General features: G+C 39.5%; 1 protein-coding gene across 2 annotated transcripts in view; it reads right to left on the bottom strand.

The window, feature by feature from the left end:
* Positions 1-9,784: 9,784 nt before the first annotated feature.
* Positions 9,785-15,372, bottom strand: part of chka (choline kinase alpha) — a 54,612-nt gene continuing 49,024 nt past the window's right edge. For both annotated transcript variants that reach the window (XM_034086071.2, XM_034086072.2), the window contains one exon: positions 9,785-13,351. In XM_034086071.2, the coding sequence (XP_033941962.1) occupies positions 13,283-13,351 (69 nt within the window). In that variant the 3' untranslated portion in view covers positions 9,785-13,282. The remainder of the gene's footprint in view (positions 13,352-15,372) is intronic.

Genomic DNA, 15,372 nt, shown 5'->3' with positions numbered 1-15,372 from the left:
GTCAAGGGGCATCATATGACCAATATAGACGGAAGAGCAACATTTATTTGAACATTTAAGTCGATACCATTCCTAGGTGAACTTAACATCTGTATGGAGTCAGATCAGTCTCAATATTAATAAATGCTCACCCCCCCCCCCCCCCGTTAAAAATGTCCCCCCCACTTTCAGGATGCTTCCTACGCCCATGTACATACATATACATATATACATACATATACATATATATTACATTACATTACATTGCATTTAGCTGACGCTTTTATCCAAAGCGACTTACAATAAGTGCGTTCGACCAACAAGATACAAACTTGAAGAAAACAGAATCATATAAGGTTTCATAGAGCTAAAACATTTCAAGTGCTACTCAACTGGCTTTAGATAAGCCAGTCCTTTATTAGTATATAATAATATATGTATATATATTAGAGGTGTATCGGTTTACAAACATTTCGGTTCGGTACGTACCTCGGTTTTTAGGTCACGGTACGTTTTCGGTACAGCAGAAAAAATTATCAGAAAACATAAAATATTTTTGGGGTTTTTTAAATTATTATTAATATAATTATTATTCACAGTTTAATAATGTATTCACTCAAATAAATACAAAATATAATAAAATAAACATTAAGGTGCAGCATTTCGATGAACTGAAATAATCTGTATTTGAACTTTACTGTACTAGTACTCACAAAACCTAAACTATTAGTTTTGGGTTTTTAATTATTATTAAACTGTGAATATTCACTCAAATAAATACAAAATATGATAAAATAAACATTAAGGTGCAGCATTTCGATGAACTGAAATAATCTGTAGTTGAACTGTACTGTACTAGCACCTAAACAGCCAGTTTAACATTATGACGTGCTTGTCATTGTATTTTTAAAGAAAGATGAACTTGTCCACATTGCTTGCCGGAAGGGCATCTGCTGGCACTAGCAATGTCTCCTGCTGTGGAGAACACCCTCTCACTAGGGACAGAGGCAGCAGATACAGCCAGGTAGCGCTTTGCTACCATGGCAACATAAGGATATTTGGCGTTTGTAATAGCTTTGGCTCGGTCTGAACTTTTTGCGAGTGGTGGAGGCTTAAATGCTAGTGGGAGTTGGGTTTGCATTTCAGTCTTTTTTCTTTTGGTACCGGTGATATTCACGTTCGGGTGATGCATTTTCAAATGAGTGTGCAAGTTTGATGTATTGCCAGCCGTGTAACCAATTTTAGTTGAACAATGCCGACAAACCGCTTTGGTTCCGTCCACCTGTCTTTGTCCGTCATCCTTGTACGTAGCCTAACTGCGAAACCGAAATGTTCCCAAACCGGAGACTTCAATGATGCTGGAGTATTTTTGAGCTCAACTTGATCTGCGTTCGCCATTTCGACAGTTCCTCAAATTAATGACTACATTTGAACAAAATGATGCTTAGTTCATCATCATTACAACACTTGGAATTGCTGTGACTGGTAAGTTTGTTGGCCTGTCACTTTAACTGCAGATCTATATGAAGAATTGTATACAGTCAACTTCTCGCTTTTCTGGAAGAGCACAAGATACTCGAGGTCTTCCAATCTGGTTTTAAAACCTTGCACAGCACGGAATCAGCTCTTTTAAGAGTTTTTAATGATATCCTTTTAGCAACAGACTCAGGTGAATGCATTATCCTTTTACTCCTTGATCTAACAGCCGCTTTTGATACAGTGGACCATGAGATCCTGATAGCTCGTTTGGAGCAGTGGGTGGGCATTAGGGGCAAAGCCCTCGAATGGTTTAGGTCGTATCTGACTGGTAGGACTTTCTGCGTCAGCCTTGGGGACTCTGAGTCCTCGTCTGCTCCTCTCCTTTGTGGGGTTCCACAGGGCTCAGTGTTAGGCCCCCTGTTGTTCTCCCTGTATTTGCTCCCTCTTGGGTCCATTCTTAGGAAGCACGGTATCGCTTTCCATTGTTATGCAGACGATTGCCAAATATATGTGCCACTTAAAAAGAATGACTCATATTCAATTCAACCGCTGTTAAACTGCCTTGAAGACATTAAGTCCTGGATGTCATGCAACTTTTTAAAATGAAATGATGACAAAACCGAAGTGATGGTTTTTGGTGCCCCTCGGACCACTCCTATAGACCTAGGATCCCTGGGCCACTCCACCAGGCCTACCATCACAAATCTTGGGATAAAGATGGACCCTGAACTCAAGCTTGACAGCCAGATCAAGGCAGTTGTTAAAAACAGCTTCTTCCACCTCAGGCAGCTAGCCAAAATAAAGCCTTTTTTAAATAGTGACCTCTTTGAAACTGTAATCCATGCCTTCGTCACCTCCCGCTTGGATTATTGTAATGCACTATATGTGGGGATAAGTGCATCCTCCCTTGCTCGCCTCCAGATGGTGCAAAATGCAGCAGCACGGCTACTAACAGGCAAACGCAAACACGAGCACATTTCCCCCATTTTATCTTCACTCCACTGGCTGCCCGTTCATTTGAGGATTCATTTTAAAACTCTTTTATTTACTTTTAAAGCCCTGAATGGCCTGGCCCCGCCGTACCTCTCTGAGCTGTTACACAGCTACACGCCCACTCGCACTCTCAGGTCAGCTGATCAGTTGCTCCTGAGGGTGCCAAAAACAAAGTCTAAGCGCAGAGGGGACCGTGCTTTCTCTGCTGCCGCCCCTAAACTGTGGAACGACCTGCCCTTGCTCATCAGACAGGCTCCCACACTGACTGCTTTTAAATCCCGTCTTAAAACCCACCTCTTCTCCTTGGCATTCAAAAACAAGTAGATTGTTGCTTTTATTTGCTTTCAGTGGTCTATTGTTTTTATTATATGGCTGTTATTTATTTTTTAATTATTACGTTTATTCTGGTTTGTTTTGTGTTTGTATCTTTTATTTATATTATGTTGTGTGAGCTTATCTCTCTGTACAGCACTTTGGTCTGAAGGTTTTTAAAGTTGGATTGGATTGGATTGGAAGAAGACATGAACATCATTCATAACTCAGAAGTCATGATGATTGAGATACCTTAGTTAATGCAATAATTAAGGTATTGTTCCTGCATTAAGTCATGCATGCGATACTATTAATACCTGTACATTACTGATAGTTCATGAAGTACTACATGAATGAATTCATGCTTTTGCATGCATTGAGTAATGCATGAATTCATGATGATTCATGTATCCTTACCATAAAGTGTTACCGGATAATTTCTCATCCACACTTAAAATTTAAATGTAACAATACTTAACTAGCAGATTACACAAAGTTATAATCTTTAACTACAATCATGCGTAAGTCTGAAATAAAAACAAGTGACCCTGAAGGTTTTTAGTTTATTTTTAAAACTGATTTAAAGTTAGGCAGATTGTTGTGATCTGTATAAAATAACAATAATAATAATAATAATTTGGATTTATATAACACCTTTCAAGAAACCCAAGGACACTTTACAATAGGACGAGGGGCCGTATATGGACATTTATTTTTTATTTATTTTAATTATTTTGGTATTGTGTGGTTATTTAGCTCCCTTTGGATTCCTACCTTAGGACTTTAAAAATATGTTGTTATTGTTTTCGCTTGTGTAAGCCTTGTTTATCATTACGTTTTATAGTTATTTTTGCTGTGATATTTAGGGTCTTACATAACCCACAGAGGGATATTTTCTTTATACTTCCATTCTGCCCTGCTGGCTTAAACTAACATTGATGTTTTCTACCTTGTCTGCATACATTTCAATATGGAATTAGTTGAAAGAACACCTTTTAATACCACCATTTCCATAACACACTGCTCATTATTTATGCAAGCTTTCAATCTCTATGTTTATTCTAACCACTCTTCAAAATAAAAGCTCATTCTCAGCAGACTCAGAGCAGCAGTAAATGTAGAAATGTTTTCTCTGTCCCGGTCCTGGATGTAAACAAGTTGGTGGTCCGGGCCAAACCCCCCAGCTGACCATGCAGCCCCTCAGCGTCACACTACTCTTTGTTACTCTCTCTGCTAACATTCCTCCACTCTGCATTCTTGCCCCTGTGTCAGCGCTGGGAACCAAGGCCTCAGCATGACTCGGGGTTCTGACATTCCCCCTCACCGGTCAACAAGATGTTTAGTCTGGGAAAACATAAGCATTATCCAAAGGTTATAGGGCATATTCCTCAATGGCTCCTTAGGTAACATTACAAAAACAATTTACCTGTAAAAGAAAATGTGATGAGTAACCCAACCTAAATATCACAATATAAAAGTAATGTATCCTGATTACTTTTCATTATTTTGGATTACCTCAGAATGAAATGCAATGCAAGTTAATACAAAATCCCCTGTAGTATGTACTGTATGGCTTTTTTTTAGGGCTGTCAAACGATTAAAATGTTTAATCAGATTAATCACAGCTTAAAAATTAATTGATCATGATTAATCACCATTCGAACTATGTCCAAAATATGCCATTTCTTTCTGTATATTGTTGTGGGAATGGAAAGATAAATGAAAGAAGGCGGATATATCCATTTAACATACAGTATGTATGTATGTATGTATGTATGTATGTTTATTGTAACATTGTTCTGTGTGTCAAAATGAAAGACAGCCCACACACCTATCAATCATCAAACCGTGGGGTCTTATTTCATTAGGTGTTGATTTCTATCAACACGTAATGTTGTATCGATGTATATAGAGATTTACTACAGCAAACGTATTCTCCGTCGGGACTTCCTGCAACAACATCACGCCGTTATCTTGATTCTGATTGTCCGGAAGACATTATCAAAGATGTTCTATCGAGAAGACGATCACTACGTGACAAAAGTTTTCAAAACCGTTTCTAGTCTTCGGTATTTCCAGACAAGTGGCTACTGAAATCAATCTGACTAACTGCTGTCTGTGCAATTTACTCCGCGAGTTGGCAGACTTTATTTTGCTTACTTTAACATAATTTTTCATGGTGGGGGCTTCTTGGTATGGCTGTAGCCTACCGCAGCGCTGCCACTGGTGGGACGTATGGGGCGGGACATTCTGCACATGCGTTAAATGCGTTAAATATTTTAACGCAATTAATTCAAAAAATGCATTACCGCCGTTAACGCGATCATTTTGACAGCATTACTTTTTTTGCATGTAAATGATACAAAAACAGTAACACATAGCTGCGCCTGCAAGGTGAATACAGCTGGTAACAGAACAAGTGTTTGAATGCGTACATTAACAGGTTTATGATATCACTGCCCCGTCTAAAACACGATCTGACTTTAATTACATTTGTCTCGAGTGTTTCGTCAACTTAATGTGTTGCTTAAAATAATACTTCTGCATACAGTATGTGACACTGTGAGTGTTGCACGGCCAGATACGGCTCAGCTGACTCAGATAAGAAAATATATGATACATTATGAAGTGATATGCCGCGGACTGTACTTAATGTTACTCTGATCCGGTTACTTATGTTGTGGCCGATATTTAAGTAAGCTTTCTTAACGCTAATGTTATAATAGTCAGATTGCTCTGAAGATGGAGGTGATATTCTATTAATGTTCACGTTCACACAGTGGTGATTTTTGCCGGCCGTCTTTCCTGCGACGGCAGTTTTTCTGTATTTCCTTTCTCCTGTAATATGACTTGATCGCTTTAAACCTGTCTCCCTGTCTGAAAAGCCTCCATTGGACTCCACTGTTTACTTTTAACTTTTTAACATAGTGACATCACTATGGAACAGTCGCGCTTCTATTGGCTAGCTCTCCAACACATTGTACATAATAGGCTAAGGCGGGGGGGGCTGGACATCTCTTAGCGGTTGACCAATCACAACAGAGCTGACCAGCTAACCAATCAGAGCAGACTGGGCTCTGGTTTCAGACAGAGGGTGAAAAGAGGTGCTGCAGCACAGGCAGTATCAAAATAAAGAGCTTTTTCAACATTAAAGCATGGAGACATGTCCCCACATGATACAACATGATCAACCTGAAAATGAGCATAACATTTCCTCTTTTAGGGCTTTCACACCAACGCGATTCCCGTTCTAGCTCCGTGCTAGAGCTTTTCTGGTTCGGAACCGGTTTTTCTTTTCAGCCCCCGTTTTGTTCACACTGCCCAGAGCCCGACTGGTGCTGCCGCTGCTGCGTCATGATGTCACCGTTTACGTCGTTGATTTTCTCCCCAGCCGTGTTACGGCGCTCAATACAACAACAACGGGGGACTGCGTCGGGTCGATGATCGTGTTGCTTTTAATCATACGAAGCCAGATTAAATTAAATAACGACTTCTCCAACCTTATACTTTTCTCCAGAGTGCCGTGGTTCATTGTTTATTAATGTGTTTCAGCGGCATTTACCGACCGCTGCAGTGCTGCTCTTCCACGGGAGTTTATTCTCCCGTTAGCTCCGGGTTAGCTCACACGGCAGCGTCCGCTGTAAAGTATTCACTGTCTGACTGTCACACAAGCAGTTGGTAAATATCCCCAATTCCCCATAAGTGAATGTGTTTCAGTCTGAATAGACGCTGTTTGGCATCACAACGCTGTTATTAAAGTTTCTCTGGAGGGTATACTACGAAGCAGGATTTTCGCTTAGCCGGCTAAATTCAGGGAAAACTCCGGCTTTCCGGTCCTACGAAGCTGGTTCTCTTTTTAGCAGGCTAGATCTCCATGGTAACTTATGCTTAGCGGCTAACCTGGTCGGGACCAGGTTAGGTTGCAGGCTAAGAGATCAACTCAGTGAAAGCACCGCCTGCTGACCAATCAGAGCTCAGTGTGCGGAGTTTAAAGCGATCAAGTCATATTACAGGAGAAAGGAAATACAGAAAAACTGCCGTTGCAGGAAAGACGGCCGGCAAAAATCACCGACTGTGTGAACGTGAACATTAATAGAATATCACCTCCATCTTCAGAGCAATCTGACTATTATAACATTAGCGCTAAGAAAGCTTACTTAAATATCGGCCACAACATAAGTAACCGGATCAGAGTACATTAAGTACAGTCCGCGGCACATCACATCATAATGTATCACATATCTCCTGATCTGAGTCAGCTGAGCCGTATCTGGCCGTGCAACACTCACAGTGTCACATACTGTATGCAGAAGTATTATTTTAAGCAACACATTAAGTTGACGAAACACTCGAGACAAATGTAATTAAAGCACTCGTGTTTTAGACGGGCAGTGATATCATAAACCTGTTAATGTACGCATTCAAACACTTGTTCTGTTACCAGCTGTGTTCACCTTGCAGGTGCAGCTCTGTGGCTTTGATCCTGGATACAGTGTTTAAGTCATGGATGTTTAAAGTTTAACTTCTTCATATGTCTAATATTATAGTTGACTTTTCATTCAGGAAGCATGACGCTGCGCTGTCAGTATGCTTCTCATGCTTTTCGCCGAACTGCATTGTGGGGGAGCGAAGCGAAGATTTCCAGGATTCCAAAGTTGAGCAATGTTCAACTTTTGAAGCTGAGCTGGAAGCGTCAGCCAATAAAACATGTTTATGCAAATCTGACAGTAGAAGCGCTAGCCAATCAAACCGCGTGTAAGCAGGGAGAACCAGACCGCAGTTCATTTCCTCATATTCCAAACGAGAAATTACGGTAGCAAATCACCCGGTTCTTTACGACCAGAACTATTAACGGGATACAAACCGGAGGAACCAGGCATGGAGGGAGGTGGCAGAGACAGTGGGTGAAACTGGTAGGTTTTCGCCTGTTTGGGGAGTTTATATATATATATATATTGCTCGCATAAAATCCCCGGGGTTTTTTGCTTTGTATGTCGGGGGCGGGAGATTCATGTGATTGGTTGTTGGTCGCATTGCTCGCAAAAAATTCCCAAGCTGTCAGACACGCCCAGCTCCAAGATTTTCAAGATTTTTGAAAAGCTGCTGTGTGGACGTACCGTTCGGTTGAACCAGCTTCGTAGTACAGGCCCCTGGTATAAAATGGGTGATGTTAGCATAGCAATCGAAGCTAAACTGACTCTCTTGACTACTTGTTGTTATCCTATTGTGGCATAAGCCGTTTTCTACAGGCACATTTTACCGGCGTATTTTTCATTATAATTCTACTTGTGATAATCGGACATGAGTCATGACAACCTGTGCAGCCCATGTATTGATTCCATCCGATAGCTGCTATAACACAAAACAAAACGTCTGCGTCTCTCCACAATGATCAATAACAGTGAACGGATGGTCAAAGTGAGGTACAAATAAACAGAATCACACGAAGCCTGGTTAGTGTTGCCTGACTTTATAAAGTGTGTTTTTTTTTTTTAGAAGTGTGTGGTTGCCTTCTAGTCACTTCGCTGAGCATTACTGCTTGTTACAACTTTCATTTGCCGTACTCGCCTTTAACTGTTAGCTCAGGTTAATCTCGCCCCTCTCCGACGTAAGCATGACGTATGCGGCTCTTGCTTCTAGACCGACAATTGTTTGGTGCTTGAAACGAACCGGATTCCGGAGCTCAGAGGCGGCTCTGCTGCGGTGTGAACAGGAAAAAACTGTGCTTTTCAGGCTCTAGCTCCGAACCGGCCCTGGAACCGCGTTGGTGTGAAAGCCCCCTTTAAGTGAATTATGACAATGGAAACCTAAAAAGAAGAAGCCAATATATTTAGTATCAAAAGTGTGTCCTCTGCTCAGAGAATCTATTGATAGAAAAACCTTCCTTTCATCAAGCATATTCAGGCAGTAGTTTATACACCAACAATACAACACATAACATAACTTTAGTTTAAAAAAGCAAAAGTAAAATCTGAGCTGAAATCTGATTACGTGTTTTTGTTATGTAACTGCAGTTACCTCTTTTAAGCGTCCTGATTATGTAATCCAGTACACCTAAGCCTGATTACATTATATTTTTTCTGTATCTTGCAAAAGACAATTTATAACACCAAGGACGGAGAGAAGTCAACCTAACTATGTTTTGCCGTGTTACATAATCACTTCAAATGTGTACAACGTATATTTTTGTATCCTTATTATGTATACCGTTATTTCCCAGGCTTGCCTAAACAACATGGAGGGGATTACTGTTTGTAGATCCAGTGACATGGCAAATCACTGACCATGACACACTCTTGTTTCTTTGCTAACCAAGGGAAGGACACACAGAGAAGGATTGCAGCCCCCACAGAGGGCAGTGACCTTGCATTCCTTTCATCCCAAAGACACACCTTCACTCCCCCCCTACTTTCCCATTCTTTTACCTCTCGTCTCCCTGCCTTACTGTCAAAAGGTGGGAGCGAAATGTATGTAAAACAAAAGAGGGCGGGACAAGAAGGATGCTAACTGACGTGTTCCTGACAGACACTTTTCATTTGACTATGATGTAACCTGATACTTCTCCTGTGAGCGGCTGCTGCAGAACACTCTCCTTTTGGATGTAAAGACAGCTCTAACCATATGTCACTCTGAAGAGTTTTCCATTTCATTACTCCATTTGTTTTCCTTTCGCTTGCTCTGGTATATACACTACTCCCCCTAATCCTGCAGTAACTTGAGTCACTGCTCAAGGACAAAGAAGGAGTGGCTTTACATTTCAAAGTGTGCATTGAGAAGGTGGTCCAACAGGCTGACCCACAACCAGGCAGGGGGATAACGGATTACATGTCATATAATCAGAGAACAGAAAACAATGGAATTATGATCAGTAGAAATGGCCATGACATGGGACCTTTCAAGTATTATCGTATCGTTTATTCAGGCAGTAGGCTACACCAACAATGAAACACATAAGCACATACTACAGTTTAAAATAGCAGAAATAGAAGTATAGAGTATAGAAATAACAGTCATGAGTCAGTTTGTCAGTTGTTTTCACTTTAATCATTGTTTGTGCAAAGCAGAAAATGTCATTTACAGCCAAGATAATTTCAATGCTGCAGCAGGTCACAGGAAACCTTTTTTTTATACAAATGATAGTCCATCATCTGAGTACATATTAATTCAGATAGCTAGATAGATAGCAAAAGGTTACCACTGTGGGTCACATGATAATTGTGGGTGCTATCACAGAACAGAATGTGTTTTAAACTAAAATTAGGTGCATTACATTAACATGTTGATAGGAATGATAATGTAACACATTTGTCCTTATATTTTGGATATTTTTAGCATGACTATCTATATTTTTGTTAGTCAATTTCATGTAACTATACAGAAGAGACAATGTTTGTTTTCTACTGATGACCAATTTGAATTTGATTGAAAAATAAAACATTAAAAGTTATTTTGGTGGAGTGTACACAATACTGAAGGTGAAGCAATAATTATGGAATGTACTATAGTTACAGATTGTAGAGTCCATTTCTACCATAACAAATATATAAAATAATGGTAAAGGACAACAAAAACAAGATGGTTTTGAAACATTTTACAGTTGTAAAAATAATATTCTAAATGTACCCAGTTAATTTCCTGTCGCAGGGTATTTGGAGACTTTATCTGACAGGTAGTAGTCATGGACCCAAGCTGTTGCCTAGCAATGCAATTATGTTCAAATAGTCTATTGCTACAGAAGGGATGTAGCAGTAACACTTCCAGTATCTTCCACTGCACATTCAGCTGCTAGAATATCCCTAGTCTCATTGAATATCAATACAAATTCCAAACTAAACATGAAACACATTGAAAACAAAATATAACAATAACGATACACATACAAATACATTTGCAAGTAAAATAAACCCTTCTCAACAACATTCACAATTCGATAACCCTCACATGAAAACACTCAAGTACATATTGTTATTTTTTATATAGATATTTCCGGTCCTAAAATCAAAAGTGCCTTAGTCGACATTCAAACACCTCTGGATTGTTCCACTTTGAGGTGACTAGAGTAGTGTCTTGTTAAGTTTCATAATCCAGCTCACTTCCTTCAGCTCTGTTACAGTAGTCATTCTAACAAGAGGTGAGCCAATTACTACTGTACACTACACCAGAGTCATTGTGTGGCTTCCATACAATGACTTAGTGCTCACAGCTAGACAGAGATACCCTGATGTATATATGATGCTACGAGTCAGCCTTTATGGTGGTTATAGAACTTTGTGTCTGTGTATCATATAATTTGCAGCAACAAGTAGGCTATCCACTTCAGTGTTACGAGACGATTAAGCTTTTAAATGGCTTTTTGCTAAACCCCAAACAGTGAATGTTCAACCATGGCTTAGCAACTGTTGTTGTTAGAATTATAATCAGTTTATGGAGTTTGGAGAAGTATGTTATGTCATGTTTATAACTGCTATCCCCGCGACCCGACCACGGATAAGCGGGAGAAGATGGATGGATGTTTATAACTAGCATATGGATCATGGGCTATCTGCTCACTGGGTGGAAGCTAGTCTTGGATGCTAAATGTAGGCTAACTTTAGGAAAGTTATAAGGGTATTTTCTCTTATATTGCTGCTTTTTTATTTCTATACATGCATCATTAGGAGGTGTGTAGCTTTCAAGTACATTATTAGAACCCCTTTTTACAGGGGATATTGTATTAAAACAAGTTGGCCGTAGCCAGAAATAGCATTTCCCAAAAATCCTTAGCCAAATTAGCTAGCTAGCCAAATCGGCTCGCATCAGTTGTCATTAATGTAATCAGAATCGATGGACCCTGGCTAATATTTGCTTTATTCTACAACTTTAGAGAACCATCAATTCTAAAATTAAAACAAATGTTAGTGTTTAATCTACTGTTTGGATTTTTAAATGAAAAGAAAGCTTGAGCATCAGCTACATTTGCTAAAAGGGTTGTTGAGCGATAGGCTAATTTAGTTCTTTTTTTTTAACCAGATCCTGCACCTTCCACATGTTATACTGTATGCTAGATCATATGTTTTAGCATGAAAAGCTTTACTGTCACATATAGCATTCATGAATTAGGTCTTAAAAGCACTGCTACTGAAATGGTGAGCAAACAGGCTCGCTTTTAATGACTCTAATTTGGGTGGAAAGAGGAATACTGATCAGGACAAAATAAATAATCAGAAAAATTAGATGGTGTCCAGAAACTGAAATTCAAGATATGTATGTGTGGTTAAATGCCAAAAGAAGGCTGTTAGCATAATTTGATGAATCTGTCAATCTGTGAACAATAGCATAGTTGGAGCACAAATAATGACTCGGTGCGGTGAGGGAGAATCGAGCTGGTCAGCTGTGCTATGATGTGAGCGTGTGTGTCATTATTCTGGATGGGCACGTCTGGGTACAATGACCCATGACATCCCTAAAGAATCAATTAACACAAAAAGATACCATTTATATGGGAACTGTGTGATGTTTTCTTGAAATCATGGATAATATATAAAAGTAAAAAAACAAATATATGGTCAGTTAGCTCCCTAGTGTTAAGCAACACTTTCCAAAGCTTATAAAGCATGGCTGGAATGTCTTCGCCAAAGCAGACAATGCAAATGGTAATGTGTAAACTACATGAAGATATCTACTTCACAGTGATTTATAAAAATACCATACATTTTAACTCTTTAGGAATCCAAAGATAAACAGATCTAATTTATTGGAAATACCTGAAATTCATGTTTTTGATTTTTTTTGATTTGGTGGAGGTAAGAAGCTACCCAGAAAAGGGAACTCAAATATTCACATACTTGAAAATGTACACGATTCCGATATTTGCCCTGGCCTGAATAACATTTATTATGCAACCATTTAAACAAATCAAATCAAATAAACAGCAAGTGTAATACCTATAAGTGTAGATTCAACCTGACCTGTAAATCAAGTCATGATTTCACCATCAGTAACAGACAAGGCCAGATTACTGGCACATTGGGGGTCTATATATAATATACATAGTTGGCAACTGGCGGCTATAATAAGCAGGAATCTACCAAGCAAAGTTCACATTTTGGTTATTCCCAGCAGAACATTTCCATAAGGGAATGATCAATTCATTTACATTGATGCAATGTTAATATTTCAAATCTAGCTGTTCCCACCTCTCTCCTGCTCAAAACCCTTGTGTTAGTAAAATGGTTTGAAAAAAGGCAGAAGCAGACAGCAGTTCTGACAAGGGATGAAGGTAAGTAGTCAGTGGTTTTTTGGCTCTCAGGGAGTTACACAGTGTAAACTTTGAGCTGCAATAGATTTTGGGGCGTACCTTAAGCACTTAGCCACGTGATCAAGTTTTGGCTTTGGTCAATACAACACCAACAGCGGCCAGTCGGCCAGCCAGCAACTCTGTCGAGGCATGGAATATAAGTGAAGCGCGGATGGTGAAGTCTCCATCAGCCTGCATGTGCTCCACCTGCTGTTTGGCTGGATGGGATGTCAGTCCATCTATTTATTTTGCTCCGTTAGCCCATATCTTCTTCTGCTGGAAGTAGGCATCAAATCTGGCCAGGGCATAATCCTGCAACACAGTCAAATATCGATGATGTTATTCATATCTGCACACAACTGCATTTACTTGGAATCTTATAACTAAAAGAAAGATTCAGAATTATACAACATTACCAAAATCAGTATAGCAGAGTCCTATAATACTCTCCATTCAGTTCTATTTCTTTCTTTAACAGAATAAAGAAAATGCGAAATAATGTTTTTACTAATTACTAAAATACTACTTCTTGGACAACTTCTTCTGTTAAGTTATCATCAATTAAACATTTCCTTGGGATATTTCACAATTAAAGCCTACGCATTGAGTGATGCACTTATTTTGGCCTTTGAGTAATTGAAGGACTTTAAGTTTTAATGTGACATATCTATATGTGCATATAACTAAACAAAACACATTGGTTATGTGCACTTATTTGCATACAAGGAACAAGGCTAAAGTGGTTTAGGGCTTAATATTCGGAGCGAGTTTGAACATGTTAAGGATGAATCCTCTAAGTCAGTGTTTCTCAAACTTTTTCATACCAAGGACCACTTAACCAATAAAAAAACACTCACGGACCACCTAACTCCACAAATATCCCAAAACACATCGTTTTTCTAGAACAGATTATAAATCGCCTGAAAATGGTACAAACAAGTGGCAACATGTGTGACGAATGTGTTGCCCTGGGATTTATGATGCAATAGAAAGTTAAACTTAAGCTTGTTCCATTGCGGAGATATTCCTGCGAGAGTGCGGAAAACTTACATTTATTTATTTATTTAAAATGTGAAATGTTACCAATATACTCACAGACCACTAGGGGGCGCTCACGGACCACCAGTGGTCAGCGGACCACACTTTGAGAAGCACTGCTCTAAGTCAGTGGTCCCCAACCACCGGTCTGGTCCGTGTGTGTGTATATTTTTGCGTTTGTGTGTATTGTGTTTGGAAAACACTCACGAGAAACACCGGCTGTTGTTGTGCCTGCTTCAACGTCAAGTTACTCCGTTCTCCGCTTGTAATTATGCCGTTACAAGCTTCAAAGTTGTATTTATCATCTGAATTTGCCGAAACAAGTTTAATATTCTGAAAGCCAAGACTTTGTTTATTTGAAATCAGATGAAAACAAACTGTAACGGACCCTGCCGTGTTATCTATGATTACTATACGCCTTACATTCATAATTTCAGCGGAGGGAGGGGGGCGGCGCTAAGGAAGAGCAGAGTGGCGAGTGAGAGCTGTCATCTTCCCTTTACAAGCTTCAAATATGTATTTATCGTGTGATTTTGGAAATAAAAGTTTCATATTCTGAAAGCCAAGACTCAAACAATCAAACAAAACACCCGAACAACAATTTTTTTTATCAAATCCACGTTTATTTAGAAATGAGCCGTTGCGACTTCCGACTGATTTCTCCCCACAAGTTGAAGGCCGGCCCGCGAAAATATTTTCTTACATGAAACCGGTCCGTGGCGCAAAAAAGGTTGGGGACCGCTGCTCTAAGTAATGAATGGGGTCTCGCAAGGTACTGTACTCGGACCTATTGTATTCACCTTAAATATTGAAAAGTCATCAGGAAACACTCCATAAACTTTCAATTGTATGTTGTTGAACACAGAAGAAACGTAGTTATTGTGCTATTGTGCCAGCTATTATTGTAATTCCTTGTTATTAAGCTGTCCCAATAATTTGCTTAAAACTTGTTTTTCTGCAGGTGCTCTGTGTGAAATAAAGAATGGAATTAAAAAAAATGCTCCTCACCCACAAAGCTTTTAATGTTGAGGCATCATCAGAACGTTAGAGCTCATAGTACGCTACTGCCTCACTAGAGCACTGTGCACACATAATGCAGGTTATTAGTAGTTCTTAGGGTCTCCAGAAGCTGGAGCCAAAGCCTTCAGCTATCTAGCTCCTGTTGTGTGGATCCAGCTTCCAGTTTGTGTTTGAGATGCAGACACCCTCTCTACATTTAAGAGTATTGTAAGCTTTAGTCTTTCTTCTTAGATAAAGCTTGTTAGGGCTGGCTGGGGCTTGTCTCAATAAGTAGT

This window comes from Pseudochaenichthys georgianus, chromosome 6 (assembly GCF_902827115.2).
Source record: "Pseudochaenichthys georgianus chromosome 6, fPseGeo1.2, whole genome shotgun sequence".
Lineage (NCBI taxonomy): Eukaryota > Metazoa > Chordata > Actinopteri > Perciformes > Channichthyidae > Pseudochaenichthys > Pseudochaenichthys georgianus.
The sequence above is the reverse complement of the archived record's forward strand: the minus strand, read 5'-3'. Positions and strand labels throughout refer to the sequence as shown.